General features: G+C 32.5%; 1 protein-coding gene across 8 annotated transcripts in view; it reads left to right on the top strand.

Moving 5' to 3' along the window:
- The window catches only part of MEIKIN (meiotic kinetochore factor), a 130,546-nt gene that overhangs the window by 39,780 nt on the left and 73,018 nt on the right, over positions 1-17,748 (top strand). For 7 of the 8 annotated variants that reach the window (XR_012485485.1, XM_074285133.1, XM_074285137.1 and 4 more), the window contains 3 exons: positions 8,351-8,434; positions 10,369-10,494; positions 15,046-15,145. Coding sequence is in view for 7 of the 8 variants with exons in the window: in XM_074285133.1 (XP_074141234.1) it covers positions 8,351-8,434; positions 10,369-10,494; positions 15,046-15,145 (310 nt within the window). In the remaining variant the exon portion in view is untranslated. The remainder of the gene's footprint in view (positions 1-8,350; positions 8,435-10,368; positions 10,495-15,045; positions 15,146-17,748) is intronic. The other variant, XM_074285134.1, reaches the window with a different exon arrangement.

The following is a 17,748-nucleotide window of genomic DNA, read 5'->3' as shown; positions in this document are numbered from 1 at the left end:
AATTTTTTGCTGCCTCTGAAAGTTTTGCAATAAATATTATACACGGGAATTTTTTTTCTTGTCAGTGACTTCCTTGGGGGTATAAATTAAATAGTGGGACTTCTGGAATGGACACTTTATTTTATTTGAATAATTCCAAATTTCAGTTACAGACTTTTAAAAGCATGATTAATTATATTGATTTGTTTTCTTAATGTGAAAATATCTTTGAATTTTTATTATAAAACCAATTTGGTCATGATGAATAATTTCTTGAATGAATTGCTATAGTCCGTTTGACAAAGTTTTATTTAAATTTTTTGAATCTATATTCATTAGTGATATTAATCTAAAGTATTCTGTGTTTTAACCTTCTCTAACTTTAGGTATAGGAATATATTTCTTTTTTTAAAAGTATCAGCTAAAATGCTTTCTTTTTCAATTTTTGAGAATAATTTATATAATGTTGGTATTAATTTTAAAGTTTGATATTCTCCTGTGTATCCATCAGTAGCAAGAGTTTGATTCTTTGTTTTCCCTTTGTAGATCCTTCTTATACATAGTTCTCTTTACTTTTCTGAGACTAGATTATATAAGATCTCTAAATTATTTTTTGTTAATTGTGGGTATTTTATATTTTTGAAGGTGTTCTATTTTTTTAAGTTTTGTTAGTATATAATTATGCATGTTAGATTCCAATTTTAAAAATATTTCTTTTGATTTTATTTTTTCTCATTTATTGGATATCTTATTGATTTGATTTTCTACCCCTCTTTCTTTTAATCAGGTTGAAGGTTTTTCAAATTTAATTATTTTGTTCAAAAAGTAGCATTTAGTTTTATTTATCATTTACATGGATTCTTTTTCTAATTTATTTATCCTCTACTTTTTAATATTTTTTGGTACTTATTTTACACTTGTTTATTCTTTCAAATTTAAAAAAAATTCATAGTCAATTCATTAGTCTTTTTCTTTTCTCTTTTGCTCATGTATTTTTAGGGATATAATGTTGCCCCTAGGACTGTTTTAGCTGCATCCCAGAAATTTTAGTTTCTTTTACATTAATATTGTTTCTATAACTTGTTCGTTAACCTAATGGTTATTTAGGACTTCATAGTTAAGTTTCCATTTAGATCTATATATTTTTTTGTGTTGCCTGAATTGTTTGCTATTTTTATTGCTCCACAAAAAATGTGTTTACTCTTCCTGCCTTTTCACATTTATTTGCAGTATCTCTGTGCTGTAATATATGGACAGTTTCATGTAGTTCTGAGAAAAACATAAAAATCTATGTCTATTTCATTTAGAACACACAATAAATTTTCAGCTCTAATTTCTACAGCAATTTGTAATAGAGGGATGTTAATAACTCTTAACATTATTTATTAGTCTGTCTGCTTGTAATTTAGCTAATGTTTTTTTTCTTTCTGAATGTAAATACCAAGCCATTTAGAGCATAAAAATTTAGTATTCACATTGATTTACTTACTTTTTGTGATTCTTTTCAGAATAATATAGTTTTCTTTTTTAACTTCTTTTTGATGTTGTGAATTCTTGTTTTTGCTTATTTAATAGCATGATTGTATCTTCTGCTTTTCTAAATTCACCTGATACATAGTCAATTTTATTTGAACCACTTATTTTTATCCTGTGATTTGTCTTTGTTTTTAAAGTGTGCTTCTTGTAAGAAACATATCATGGGGGTTTGTTTTCTTAGATAATCTATCACTCTTTCCCACTTTATTAGATTGTTTAATCCATTTACATTTAAATTTATGGAAGTTCAATATATATTTTCCTCCATTTGTCTTTTTTCAAAATTAAGATTTTTCTTTTATCCTCTTTAAAAATATTTCATTTCTTTGGTTACTTTAGCTTAGTTTACTATAATTAAACCTTTTTTCCCACTGACTCTCTTCTTACCCTTAAGCCCTTTCCTCTCCTATTTGTAATTGGTTATGGAGTTTTGCTGAATTTTTTTTGTTTGTTTTTATCTAGTTATTTAAATCTTTTTTTTTTTTTCTTTCAGGTATGTAGTAAAGTAAAATTCCCTTCTTTGTCTTCCCTTTCAAGTTGTTTTGTTTGTTAAGTTTTTAATTCCGTTTTTGTACCTTCTTCTAAAAAATTTTTTCTTTCCCCCATTCTCATCATTATTTATCTTCCCTTTCTGTCTATTCTAGACTTTTATTATTTGATTTATGCTCCTTGTACTTATTTATTCCTTCATAAGTCTGTGTATTTTTTGTGTAATTAAAAGTTTTTAAGGTACCTATTTTGAATTTCATCTTTTAAACAGTTTCTCTCTTATTGCCTTATAGCTCTTGCTCTTGTCCCCCTGTTTCTGTTGTGACAGAGAGGTGACAGGTGACAGAGAGAATAGAAGTATTGTCTGATGGTAGGGATTTTCCTGTGTCCCCAATGGCAGTTCATTACCACCTCCTTCATCATGAAATCTACTTTTTAATTCCATTCACTCCCACTCTTTTGGTTTTCACTTAATCCCAGTATCTCTGTGTAGCGAGCTGTCGTCTCTAGAAGCTGCCGGATCACTCTCTGGGAAGAGATCTGCTGTGTCTTCTACTCAAATCTCTCTGACAGATTCTTCTTCCTGTAACGAACCGTTGTCTCCAGGCAGTTGCTGTTAACTCTTGTCCAGAGAAGTGACTTCCCTTCCTGCAGAGAGCCCCGTCAAGCCTGATGCAATGCAGAGTCTTCTTCTATCTCTGGATGTCCTCTCTTTTATCCTCCCAGAGAATGGGCGTGGGATAATGCAAGGGCTTCTGGGAAGAACCACCCCAGCCAATGAGCTTGCCCCCTCTATCAAGTCAACCTGAGTTCTCACCTTGTAATTATCCAGACAACCTGATTTCTCACCTTGTCACTGTCCAGACAACCCGAGTTCTCACCTAGTAATCCTAACATCTCTGATTTACTTTATCCTTACACTCTGTCTCTTCAAGAACTAAATCTCTGAAGAACAAATCCATTATAAGGTTTCCAGCTCCCATTATAAAATATATTTTTCTACCTATTGCAGCTTTCTTTACTGGGTCCCCTTCCTACCATTTAATCCAGATTTCCTTTTTTTCCTTTCCCCTTATTTCAATCCCAACCTTTGAATCCCACCAGTTCTTTTGTAATACCTCCTGAGAAAATACAAATGCAAGCCCAGTGGTGGCAGATGAGGTAGAAAGGTGCTGGGTAATTGAAGTAGGATTTTGAATTAGTCTTTTTGGCCATTAGTTCATTGTGTTGTTCTCTTCCTATGGTTCTCTGTTTATTAGACCATGGGGACAGTTAATATTTCTATGTCTTTCATATATAATTTCTCATAAATAATGAGAAAGATTGAGATGTTTTAAGAATTAGAGAAAGTGTTTAGTCTCTATCTTCTTGGTCATGTCACCTTGAAATTTATCTTAACAATGCAGTATGGTTTTTCTTTGTTTCATTTTTTAGAATTTCTATTTTTGATTTTGATTGGAGGGTTTTTTTATTTGTTGCTTTTCTAGTTTTTTGGGGGAGGTGTTTTTAATTGCGTCTCCTATTAATTATTATTTTTTTTTGGTGATTCAAGCATTTATAAAAGTAAGGAGTGCAATTTTCATTTGTTTTAAATCTAAACTTGATACTTAACTATGAATGAAATAGAACATTCTCAAAAGCAGAGTCTTAAAGTATTTCTTGATTTTAGGTAAAAGCAGCAATAGTTCAAATAATTATATTCAAATAGAATGTCAATAGACATTCATTAGTCTGTACACTGTCAGTAGATACATTCATCTACCTCATGATTGTTTGCCTAATTTGCATTATTGGATAATGGTAAATGAAGATGTTTTACTTTTTAAACTTTAAACAAAATTATTTGTTGAACTAAATACAAAATTAAAAAATAGAAAAAAAAGAAAGGGAAAAAAACCTCCAAACATTGTCATGTGTCCAGTAGAATATCAAGATTCAAAATGTATAACAATAAATTTCCATTTTAATAAAGCATATATAATAATAAAAGAAATTATATTCATGTGTATCCAGCCTTTCTTTGCCTCCTTCTAGGTTATTCTTTTGTTCTCTGATATACACTTTTTACTTTATTCTTTTCCCCTTTCATCCTCCCCAATTTCTCCCAAGCAGACTACAGTTAAGCACAGACACATACACACAGAGAACCCCCCCCATATATCTATATACACACATACATAAATCTATAAGCATTCATATTTATATATATTAGGGCACACTTTGTATCTATATTTTATATCTATACATACATATCATTTCATAAACATGCATCTAAAACAGTATTAATATGACTGATATAATTCAATCTTTTGATTGAATCTTTGTTTGACTTTATCTAAGATCAATGCTTACTATCCCAATTTTTTTTCTAATAAATTCTACTCCTGATCCATGTTATAGTATTTCTATATATCTCTTATATCCTATGATAATTCTTCTATTTTAATTCTTCTCCTTAGTTGCTTTGTTATTATTTAACTTCCCCCCACCTATGAATCCCTTCCTTATCTTCTCCTTCCACCCTTTCCTTCCTTTTTTATCCCATTGCCATTAATCTAAACACTTTGTCCCACTATTGTTATTCTATACACCCTTCTATATCTCACTTTATTCTTTATCCCTTGCCCATTAATCTGCACATCTTATTCCACTGTCATAAATTGATACATCCTTATATATCCTCCCTTATCTGATTGCCTCCCCTCTCGCCCGTTATTTCTTTATAGATTTTGGAGAGTACTGCTTATATAACCCATTCTTGATGTAAATAGGTTTTCAGAACCCTAAGCCCTTCTACCCCATCTAATGCCTCTATATGGGATCTTCCTCTGCATCTCATTTGTGTCTTTTTTTTGTTTTTAGTTTTTAATAATAGCTTTTTATTTTTAAAATATATGCAAGGATAGTCTTCAACATTCCCTCTTGAAAAACATTGTATTCTGGGGCAGCTAAGTGGCACCGCCCCGAAGTCAGGAGATCTTACATTCAAATCTTACCTCAGACACATAACACATCCTAGCTGTGTGACCCTGGGCAAGTCACTTTACGCCAATTACCTCAGGGAAAAAACAAAAACAAAAAAACAACCTTATATTCTAGATTTTGTCCCTCCCTTTCTCCCAGCCCATAGACAGCAAGTAATCCAATATAGGTTAAACATGTCTGTATCTCATTTGTATAAACATAAATACTATTTTTATCTCTTGCTAAACAGTATTGCTTTATTAGAATCAGATCATACTCATTTCTTCCCTCTGTCTCTCAACTCAAATCTTTCTTTTGAGCTAGTCAGTTACTAATGTCAGTCTTAAATATATAGGATGCAATTCCATGCATAATACATAAAACAGTTTGTTTTGAGTTCCTTAAAATTAATCTTTGATATTCTTATATGTTAAATATTTAAATTAAGTTTGGGTTGGTTAAGACAAACTCATTTTAAAAGTCCATTTTAAAAATTCAATATTAGGAATGATTTTGCTGGATATGATATTTCTGGCCATAAGACTGCTTCTTTTGACTTCTGGTATATATTATTTCAGGACCTGTGCTCTTGGATTGTGGCTGCTGATAAATCCTGTACAATTCTAATTGTAGCTCCAGCATATTTGAATTGGTTTTGTTGTTGTTGTTGTTGTTGTTGCAAAATTTTCTCTTTGATCTGGAGGTTCAGAATTTAGCAATAATATTCCTATGTGCTTTCCATAAAGGATTTCTTTGAGGTAGTGACCAGTGGATTTTTTCTGTTTCTACTTTCTCCTCATGTTCTATCATTCCAGGACAATTTTCATTGATTATTTCTTGCATTATTGTATCAAGGTTCTTTTTTTTTTTATCACAGTTTTCAAGTAGTCCAATTATTCTTAATTTTTTTTCTTCTTAACCTGTTCTCTACATTTGTTGTCTTTCTTATATTTAATATTTTATTTTATTTTTCATTTTTATCTTAAATTTTGTATTTTGTTTTTTATTTCTTGGTCTCTTTTGTATAGATTCATTGGCTTTCTCTTGCCCAATTCTAATTTTCAAAGAATTTTTTTCTTTAAGATCCTTTCTCCTTTTATAATTTTAAAAAATAATCTTGTTTTTCTTGGACAGTTTTTATTTTTTTTTCTCAATCTCTCTCATTTTATTTCTAAAGTTTTTTTCTGAGATTTTCCTATAAATTATTTCTGGAAATGTAGCCATTTAACATTCTCTTTGGTATAGAAGAGGCTTTCTTTACTTCACTGTCTTCTCTAAAGATGATCCCCAGTCTTTCCTATTGCCATAGTAAGTTTCTATGAGTTCTTTCTTCTTTGTTCAATTTTTAAAAAATAAAGACTATTAGGGTAAACATTTCTAATCTTGGTTTGGAGGAGATAATACCTCTAGATTTCAACTTCACCTCTTTGCTTTGACCTGAACCCCAAATCAAAAGTTCTACCCTCCTGCAAGTGCTCATAATGTCCCTGCCCCACTGCTTCTACACTCACCAGGTAGGCTGGCTCTTTGTAGCACAGCTGGGCCTGGTGTTCCTAATCAGTAGAGATTGGCTCTAGCTTTCCAGATTCTTGATTCAGTATACTTATACAGGAGGTAAAAATTTCTGTGTTTCACCAAACCCAGCTAGCCTGAAGGTTACCCACTTCTATGGAGCTAACTTGGAGGTATTTATACCTCATACTAATTAATTCCTATTCTGGGATCTTTCTTTGGTCTTCATGAGTTATCCAAGGAAAGACTCCTGTCTGTACCAAATTGTCTTTATTTTTCACTAGGATGTGTTCACTCTGAGGGACAAATTTGTTCTGTTTCTGGGGCAAATCTTGAGAACTTGAAATTTCCCCGAATCATTTCCTCATTTTTTTACCTTTAAAATATCATAAAATAAATTTATTTAAAGAAAATATTTTAGCTTCATTTAATTATAGATTTCAAATTATCGAGACATAGGAACTCACCAGTTAGGAAATGATTTCTAAATTGTTTGCTTAGAAAAGTAGGAGTAATAAAAATCAACAAATTGTTAAATTATAACATAGAACAAAGTACTTGAACAGAAATTGCCAAAATGCTATTAATTAATAATCAAAAATCTTATCACTTTTCCTCTCAAGCCAACAAGGAATTTCTTTTTTTTTTTTAATTTTTTTATTATACTTTATTTTTTAAAAATTAATTTTACAATTATAACTTTTTTTTGACAGTACATATGCATGGGTAATTTTTTACAACATTATCCCTTGCACTCACTTCTATTCCGAATTTTCCCCTCCTTCCCTCCACCTCCTCCCCTAGATTGCAGGCAGTCCCATACAAGTTAAATGTCCAACAAGGAATTTCAACCATATAGTATCATGTATCTGCTTGTGCTATATTATTCTCTTCAGGGTAATAAGTCTGACAACTCACAGCAAAAATGTTATTTCATCAACTTAACTAATTGACCCAAGGGGCAGCTAGGTGGCGCAGTGAATAGAGCACCAGCCTTGAATTCCGGAGGACCCAAGTTCAAGTGTGGCCTCAGACACTTAACACTTCCTAGCTGTGTGACCCTGGGCAAGTCATTTAACCCTAGCCAGCCTCAGGAAAAAAACAAACAAACAAACAAAACCTAATTGACCTAAAAAGGGTCACAGAGTCTTAGATGATTTTTGCTCTATTCTTATAAACTCAAGAGATTTGTTTTTATTGTTGGTTAAAATGTTTTTCTCTGAAATTTGGTCACAGGAACAAAACGGGAAAAAAGAGAGAAGGGGAAGGAGCAGAACAGGGAGAATTTATTAAGTCTGTACTAAGTGTCAGGCACTAGGGTAAGCCCTAGAGATACAAATTTAAAAAAAAAAAAAAAATATATATATATATATATATATATATATATATATATATATATAGTCCCTGTTGTCAAGGAATTTACATTCTGATTAAAGAGGATTTATAAGGAGAAGAAAAGTTTGATAAGGGTACTTGCATAAGGGAGTAAAGTAGCTAAAAAACTAAGCATTGTGAAGAATGAATGAGCTAATAAATGAAGGGAATGAGAATGAGATACTTTGAGAAATGTATTTATTTATCAGGAAAGCATATCTCAGAATAGAGTCATCTTGAGGTAGATGAAATTGCTGAGGAGGTAGAACCCAGAAAGAAAGTGAACTGGGAATGAAACAAATATAGACCCTGGATCACATGGAGACCTCCTGATCAATCAGAATAAGAACCCTGGAGTGGGTTCTTTTTAATATATTTACACACAAAATACAGTTATATATCTATATATCTATGTCTTTCTATTTATCTATGTAAACATAATGCATGTGTTGGTGTGTTTTCTTTTTTTTTGTTGTTTTTTTGTTTTTACTTATAGCAAACACACTTCTGCGTCCCTGTTGGTAAGAAAAATAGAGGATTTCTGACAAGCTCTCCATCATCAGATACAGGCAGTTTTGAGGTAAGCATCACATTGGTGATATGAAGGATGCTCTTGCAAATACTTGGTATTACAGGGACCATTCAGCTTCTTTTTTAAAAGATATTTTTAAATTTTATTTATTTTAAACTTAAAAAGAAAAAAGGAAAAGAAAAAAATTGCCATGTGCACAGCAGAACATAAGAAAATTCAAAATATAAAGTTATCAATTTCCTTTTTAAGAAAGTATATAGAATAAATACTATACAATGTGTTCAAAATTATCCATCTTTTGTTTCCTTATGGGTTTTCTTTTGTTTTTGTGCTGTGTGCTTTTTAGTTTATTCTTTTTTCTCTCTTCCTTTTCCCTTCTTCCAAGAATGCTACAATTAAGTACAGATACACATGCATACATATATATAAAAATAAATACATCTATATACACATATATAAGCATATATATATAGAGAGAGAGTGATCTATTTATATAAACATATATATTCTATGTAAGACCATATTATGTATGTTTATCCTCTGCTTCTCTGAAGGCAGATAACATCTTTATATATCCAAATCTTTTCATATTTTTCTAAATCTACTTCAGCTTATTCTTGATATGCATTAAGCCAAATTCCCAAATATAAATTTCAAAAAGAGGTATGACATTTTAGCCAACTCAAGCATATTTAACAAATTAAAACACTTAAGAGAAACTAGATGGGCAAAGGCCTATAATTAAATGGAACAAATTGCAGTAAAATCAATAATCTGGAACCCTCAAGGGATATATTATTTTGGATAGGAGAGTGTTCCAAATGGCCAAAGATTTGTTTTTTGAAATGATAAATCTTGTTTTTTAACCATTTTTGATGGACATCTTCCTTACATACATTCATTCTGTCACTTTAAATGCTTTATTTATGACCATCCTTAGGAACATTCATTCTTATACTATATTATGACACTGCAGTGATGTCCTCAAAACTTGAGACTATTGTCATCTTCAAAGTGTGTAGTTGTATTTCCCTCCTTTTGTTTCCTGGTTGTCATTTTTTACTCTTGTTAACATTTTTGCCTTTAGGACCTTATTCTGTAACCATGAATATCCCTCCAGTTTTCTGCATCTAATCTATTTTGGCTTGGGAAACCAAATAATTATATATAAAGTAACAATTGATAGACTCTGAGTGTTTTCTTATGATGAAAGCAATCTGTCAATTACTTAGCTGCTTCACATCAAGCATTCTACTAAGTATTAGGAATATACATTTAAAAATCATATTTTTACATAAATAGTTCTTTCTTTCCAAGCACTTATATTCTGTCAATAGAAACAGCACGTACTAATGTGAGTAAATACAAAATAATTTTAAGAGGACACAGGTACTTATAGGTGAGCAGATTCAGAAAGGAGGTCATATTTAAACTGAGCTGGAATCCTATAAGGCAGAAGATGAAATGTCATTTCCAAGAAACAGACTAAGTTGGCTGGAATGCAGAGCCTTGAAGGGAAGTCACATATAGAAATCCTGGAAAAGTGGGCTGTGAAGACCTTTTCTGAAGACAAAAGTTAATATATTATCCTGGAGGCAATTAGGAATCATTGGAGTTTATTGGCCAGGAAGAGGAGTGACAAAATCGTGATAGAGGAAAAGAGAAGTTTGAAAAAGGGAAAAAATATATTATGAGGTTATTGCAATAAGAGATTTGTGATGATAGCCTGAATTATAGTAATGTTGTAAATATATTAACTTTAGTTCATCTAATTTGTATCTTGTATTTCACAGTTCTAACATGTCTACTTTGGTTTACTTATTGGTTATTTGGAACTTTATATATTGATATAATCACCAGATAGATAAAGTATTATAATGTGCAGAAGAAACATGTTAGAAATATAATAAAGAAATTACTTAAAATCATTCTTATATTTCAAGTTAACAGCTTTTTTGGTATTACTTTTCAATGAAATATAGATTAATTTGTCCCCCGTACAAAAATTATCTTCAGAAGGAGAATTAAATCCAAATACAAGTAATTATGTATATTCAGATGAAATTGTTCCTGCATCAAGTTTAGAAGAAGAAAAAGATTCTTGGGAGGTAATCTTTTTATCTTTTTCCTCAACTCAGGCTTTATATGACTTTAAATATATTAGTAACTATCCAGTATTCAGTAATTCCTTTATTCACTAAACCACCATATGAATTAGTGACTCTGAGAACATAAGTAGCTCAGGTGAGAAAAAGACCACTAGGGCCAGGAAAAGCTTCAAGGACTGGGGGACAACCCTTAGAAGATTTCATATTTGGTTAGGCTAAGAGGACTGGATAAACTACTTCATTTATGGGTTCTGTTTCTCACTCACTGAAATAAGTGAGTGGGGCCAGATGGTTTATAAGGATCTTTTGAGCTTTGATCTATCATTTTATCATTAACTTATCAAGTTGTCTATGAGCTGAGAAATTTAATTAGTACTTTTCAGAAAAAAATAGATTTCATCAGTAGTTTATTTTTGATAAGAAAATATGAGTCAGTGAAATGAGTTATGACCCAGGATAGAATTCTAAGCAATTTATTCCTTTTATTCCTGCATTTCACTAATTCCTCATATATAAAATACTTGCTATGTGGAAGGCACTATGCTACATAATTCAAAATTTTATTATAGCAGTGGCTTTGGGTTGTCATCAATATGAATATTCCCTCTATCAGTTCAACTTGTAACTTGTCCTTTCATCCTGAACAGTTTTTGGCCATGTTCTTCTATTACAGATGTTGAACCCTAGAGATAGAAGTTCTTTCTTTAGACTTTTGTTTTGCATTCTATGAATGTTGAGTCAAGTGAAACATTCAGGAGGTCCATGTTTTATCCCTCACTTTCAACATATGACCTTCAGATGACCTGCTCTAGTTATAAATTTTTCAGTGACTTACATCCCTTATTCTAATTCTTATTCAGAAAAGTGATAAGTGATCTAAAAAAGGAGAAACAAAATGGGGCCATCATGTCACTGAGAGTACAGAGGCCAAAACCAAAGATTTCCTACTTTGTGGGAACTTATATCCTGAAATATATTAGTAACAAGGAACTTGAAAAAAAGGCTTAAAGGAGGTGACACATGGATTGAGTGATGAAAGAAGATAAGGATTCTGAGAAGTTGAGATGAAGCAGCAGTGCATCTTAAGCACAGGAGATGGCCTGTGAAGCAGGACCCAGATTATAAAGGGCTTTAATGTCATCTTAAAGGGAGTGCCATAAAGTTTTTGAGTAAGAGAGTGATGTGGTCAGACCTATGACTTAGGAATATTGAATGTGGTTTTTTTAATGAAAGCTTTTTTATTTACAAAACATAAGCATGGGTAATTTTTCCATACTGACCCTTGAAAAGCCTTTTGTTCCAAATCATCCCCTTCTTCTCCCCACCCCCTGTCCTAGATGGCAGGTAGTCCAATACATGTTAAATATGTTAAAAATATATGTCAAATCCACTATATGTATACATATTTATACAGTTGTCTTGCTGCACAAGAAAAATCAGACAAGAAGGAAGAAAAGAAAATTGAGAAAGAAAACAAAACGCAAGCAAACAACAATAAAAAGAGTGAGAATGTTATGTTGTGGTCCATACTCAGTTCCCATAGTTTTCTCTCTGGGTGTAGATGGCTCTCTTCATCACTGAACAATTGGAACTGGTTTGAATCATCTCATTGTTAGAGAGAGCCATGTCCATCAGAATTGATCATTGTATAGTCTTGTTGTTGCTAAGCATAATGATCTCTTGGTTCTGTTCATTTCACTCAGCATCAGTTCATGTAAGTCTCTCCAGGCCTCTCTGAAATCATCCTGCTGGTCATTTCTTACAGAACAATAATAATCCATAACAGGAATATTGGATGTTAAACAAAGTGGAGAGTGAGGAAGGTTAGAAGTCAGGAGACATATATGGTAGTCTAGGTATGAAACATAATGAAGGCCTAAGAAATGTGGTAACTATTTAGGCATCAAAAGTTAAATGGGTGCAGGGTGGGGAGAATTTTTTCTTCTGTATTTAGTGGGGAGTGAGAGTGACATCGCCCATCTGTTATAGAATGAATGAACAAAGCATAAGAAACATATATCATAGAATACTACAGTGCTTTAAGAAATGATGAAGAGGACCAATTCATAAAAAAATGGATAGAGTGAAGTGAGGTAAAACAGAAGAATTATATTTTAATTTGTATTTATATATATGTATATATAAATACAAATTAAAATATACCATATATATGTATATATATATACATACATATATATACATACATATATATATGTGTGTGTGTATATATATATATGTATATATATATGTATATAATGCTATAGAAAAAAAAATCACAATTCCTGAGGATCAGTGTTGGAGTATGCTACCCACCTCTGACGAAGAGGTGAGAGCTTTAGGGTGCAAAGACCCAAATTTTGAGACATGGCCAATTTGAAAGTTTATCTTGCTGGAATACATAGTTTTGTGGGCAGGGAGGAGATGGGAGAAAAATAAAATTTATTTTTGTATGTTGAAAAATTAAAATTATTAAAATTACTTTGACAGTTCAGTGTGGATTAGGTTAGAAAAACACTTGAGCCAAAGGAATAGAAGGGGCTCTTGCCATAATCCAATTAAGAAATGAAGAAAGCCTGAACTAGGTTAATGGTTTGGGAATAGAGAAACAGGGTAAATGTAAAAAAAAAAATTTTTTGTGGCAACACAACCCTCATTTGATTTAAGATTTGGACACTGATTTGATTTGTGTGGTAAATGAGAGTAAGGAATTAGAGATGATGCAACTAGAAAGACTGAGTAACCAGCAACAGAAATAAGGAAGTTATGGAGAAGATTGGATTACGATAATATAATGACATCTGAGATATAAATTCCAAGCTACCCAGAATTTCACATCTTGTGATATTGATTCTGTCTCTCCCAAGACAAAAAGGGTTTGGGACTTGAGATTTACTCTGTGAATTATTCTCTCAGAAGTGCTTTTTGCATTTGCTACATTGCTGATCAAGGTGACAGGGTGGGGATGGGTTCATAGGGTAAGAACGTTTCCCAAGGACACCTATGCAGCTGCTGCTGTGGTATCCAGACAGTGATTAGGATATAATGATTCTAAGTAGGAGACACCTGGCACAGAAAGCTCCAGCTTGGAAGCATATACAATAAAGGGCAAAGTGAAGTATTGAAGGATGAGGGTAGGTATTATTTTTTTGTTTTGTTTTGTTTTTGCTGAGGCAATTGGGATTAAGTGACTTGCCCAGGGTCACACAGCTAGGAAGTGTTAAGTATCTCAGACCAGATTTGAACTCAGGTCCTCCTGACTTCAGGACTAGAGCTTTATCCCCTATGTCACCTAGCTGCCCCTGGTAGGTATTGTTTTGTTGCAGAAACTCCATGACTGACCAATGTGGGGAAGGGTTATACTGCTTGTTATTCCACTTTTTAAATTATTTACTCTCAAACACCTTGGCACCAAGGCCACAGCCCCCAATTTTGTAGATATTGCAGTAGGAAAAATGCTTTGATAATTATTACTTTGTTACATGTGTGTTTTTACCACTAGAGACCTTGCTTAAAAGTAGGCAAAATGGATGATAGAATCATCCATATCCTTTTCTACACTTTTCTATTATTTAGTAGTGTTCCTACGATGATCCTTGGCTTTCTAGAATTCTAATTCTTCTTCTTCTTCTTTTTTTTTTTTAAGTAATCTCCCATATTGTTATTTAATGTCATTTAAGGGTCAAGATACTTTAAATTTACCCTCCATATCACTTCTGAACAGAACTATCATTCCTTCTATTGGTGATTTCATTTAATAAGGGAGCAGTCTGGCAATTTAGACTAATATTGGAATAATGGATGCATACTTATATTTTGAAAGCACCTTTTAATACAAATAGATTTCCATTTGATAAACTATGCCTAAGACTTCATTCTGGCCACAAGGGCCCTTCCCAAATGGCACCTGAATGCAATATAAAGAAGGTTAAATTTAGTAAAGGAAATCATGGGTTTGAATCCTGTTTCACTCTTGACTCAGAGACACTGGACTTTTCTGAGCCTCAATTTTCTCCTTTGCAGATTCTTAAATGTTAACATTTGTGCTTCTTTGCTTCATGAAGTTGCATGTTAAATTATATAATTCATGCATACTCTTATGTAAACTTTAAAGACTTTAGAAGGCAGCTGCTTTTTATGAATTCTATTATCCTTTTCTCTCATCATTCCCATCTCTGACACGTACATGCACAGTCAGATTAGAACCTTGGCCTCCTAGGCCTGAAGAGTTACTGACTCTTAAGTGTAGAGATTCTCTGAGACCCATAATTCTAGAGATTATTTTCCTCAAATATGGAGTTGCCTGATGAAATGAACAGAAAATGGAGATCAAAATTGTCCAGCATTTGATTCTAAGGAGACTTATTTATGTTGTAACCACATTAAAACTTTCATTTTCTCTAATTTCTTCATATGCCAACTGTGACTTGGGAAGAATATTTATTTTGCAGCAGAGCTTAAGCAATTTAAAAGAAATAAGGCATTTGGGTAAACCATAGGTAGTTTTTTTTCTTTTTCTGAGGTAAATAATATGTATTTTTTTTCCTTTTTCAGTCTCAAAGTATTGCATCTGAAATGTGCTGTATTATTAAATCATCACCAGGAAATGGATGTAGAAAGATATTATGTTGCTGTCCTAAAAAAGTATCTAAAGGTAATATAATCAAGGTAGAATACCCTTTCAAAATGGTGTAATGTTTTTCATTTCTTCCTATTAAAATATCATTCACTTCATCGGCCATGTGCCAATATGAAACAACTATGTGCATAGCATTCCTCTATGTTTTTAGGGAAGCACAAAAATAAGCAATGATTTAAATTTTTCATGGAGCTTGCACCCTAAATGGAGACATGCTGCAAACACAAATAACTAAAATATAGAATAACTTATGATAAAATTTACAAAGTATGATTCAAGCCAAGGAGAGAAATATCATTTCTGATAAAGGGAAGGAGGCATCATGTATATGTGTGTGTGAATAAGTAGTGAGGGGGACCATTTGGCAAATCTTAGAGGAGGTGACTTTTGATCTAGTTTTTGAAAGTTGGGTTTCACTTTAGTAGTTAAGGATGAAAGGCAAAAATACCACATGTGTAAGAAATGCTATGAGCAAGTTTGGAAAAGGCAGAGTATAAGACATATTCAGGAGTTCAGACTGAGTATATTGTGTTACTATCATCATCACTTGAGCAACGCTATCCCCATAGACAGCACTACATTGAACCAGTTGGTGAAGGCCATTAGAATGCCTTATCACTAAAATTAATGTCAGTGAGATAGTTTCTGGATAGAAAAAGGCCCTTCCATTGGGCCAAAATTGGTGATTTTGAGATTCAAAAAACTATGTTTCTTACAGTCATAGACAAATTATTCCTTTTGAAAATCATTACATTGTTTTAGTTACAGGTCAAGCAGGCAAAAATAAATTTAAATAGCAAATGGCAGTCTAGCAACTGCCTTAAAAATTTTTAGTGTTTGTTTTAATGCATTGATTTTGGAAGTTCTCAGAGGAAAGAATACTAGCAATGATTCTGGCTGTCATGGTTGAAATTGGGGGGAATATTCTTAAATTATATGCAAACTGGTAGTTTATGAAACTTGACATGTTTCTGTTTGACATATTACTTCTGGGGACGATAAATAAGTATATTTTTTACCAAAAGGAATTAGTGCATGTTTGTCTCTTACAAATAAATAATTATATTTTATTATATTTATTGTCATATATTTAGATGTTATTTTACATATTTTATCATCAACTATTTCTAACTTATTTCAAATAGTAGTGGTATTCTTTTTTATTATTAAAGTTTTTTATTCACAAAGCATATGCATGGGTAATTTTTCCAACATTGACCTCTGCATAACCTGCTGCCACAAATTTTCCCCTTCTTCCCGCCATCCCCTCCCCAACCCAGCAGGCCATATATACCGAAATACATGCCAGATCCAATATGTGTATACATATTCACACAGCCATCCTATTGCATAAGAAAAATAAGATCAATAAGGAAGAAAAAGAAAAAACTGAGAAAAAAGAAACAAAATGAAAGCAAATAATAACAGAGAGTGAGAATGCAATGCTGTGTTCCCATGATATATTCTCATTCTCTCTCTCTCTCTCTCTCTCTCTCTCTCTCTCTCTCTCTCTCTCTCTCTCTCTCTCTCTCTCTCTCTCTCTCATCTCTGTGCATGGCTCTCTTCATCACTGCATAAGTGGAACTGGTCCAATCATCTCAGTGTGGAAGAGAGCCATGTCTGTCAGAATTGATCATCATATAATCTTCTTGTTGCCATATTCAATGATTTCACTTAGCATCAGTTCATGTAAGTCTCTCCAAGCCTCTCAGAAATCATTCTGCTGGTTGTTTCTTACAGAATAGTATTCCATAGCATTCATATACCATAATTTATTCAGCCATTCTCCAATTGATGGGCATCCACTCAGTTACCAGTTTCTTGTCACTACAAAAAGGGCTGCCACAAACATTTTTGTACATGTGGGTCCCTTTCCCTTCTTTAGGATCTCTTTGGGATATAAGACCAATAGTAATGCTGCTGGATCAAAGGGTGTATATATAGTTTGATAATTTTTTTAGCATAGTTACAAATTGCTCTCCAGAATAGTTGGAGCCATTCAGAGTTCCACCAACAATGTATCAGTGTCCCAGTTTTCCCACATCCCCTCCAACATTTATCGTTATCTTTTCCTGTCATCTTAGCCAATATGACAGGTGTATAGAGGTATCTCAGAGTTGTCTTAATTTGCATTTCTCTGATCAATAGTGATTTGGAGCACCTACATGTGGCTACAAATAGTTTAATTTTTCATCTGAAAATTATTCATATCTTTTGACTGTTTATTAATTGGAGAATGGCTTGAACTATTATAAATTTGAATCAGTTCTCTATGTATTTTAGAAATGAGGACTTTATCAGATCCTTTGGATGTAAAAATGTTTTCCTTTCTATTGCTTCCCTCCTAATCTTATCTGCATTAGTTTTGGTTGTTCAAAAACTTTTTAACTTAATATAATCAAAATTATCTATTTTATGATCAATAATGATCTCTAGTTCTTCTTTGGTCGCAAATTCCTTCCTCCTTCACAGATCTGAGAGGTAAACTATCCTATGTTCTTCTAATTTGTTTATAGAATCATTCTTTATGTCTAGATCATGAACCCATTTTGACCTTATCTTGGTAGATGGTATTAGATGTGGGTCTATGAGAAACAACTACACCCAGAGAAGGAACA

This window comes from Sminthopsis crassicaudata, chromosome 2 (genome assembly GCF_048593235.1).
Source record: "Sminthopsis crassicaudata isolate SCR6 chromosome 2, ASM4859323v1, whole genome shotgun sequence".
NCBI classification, from domain to species: domain Eukaryota; kingdom Metazoa; phylum Chordata; class Mammalia; order Dasyuromorphia; family Dasyuridae; genus Sminthopsis; species Sminthopsis crassicaudata.
Note: the sequence above shows the minus strand (reverse complement) of the source record. Positions and strands in the feature narration are given on the sequence as shown.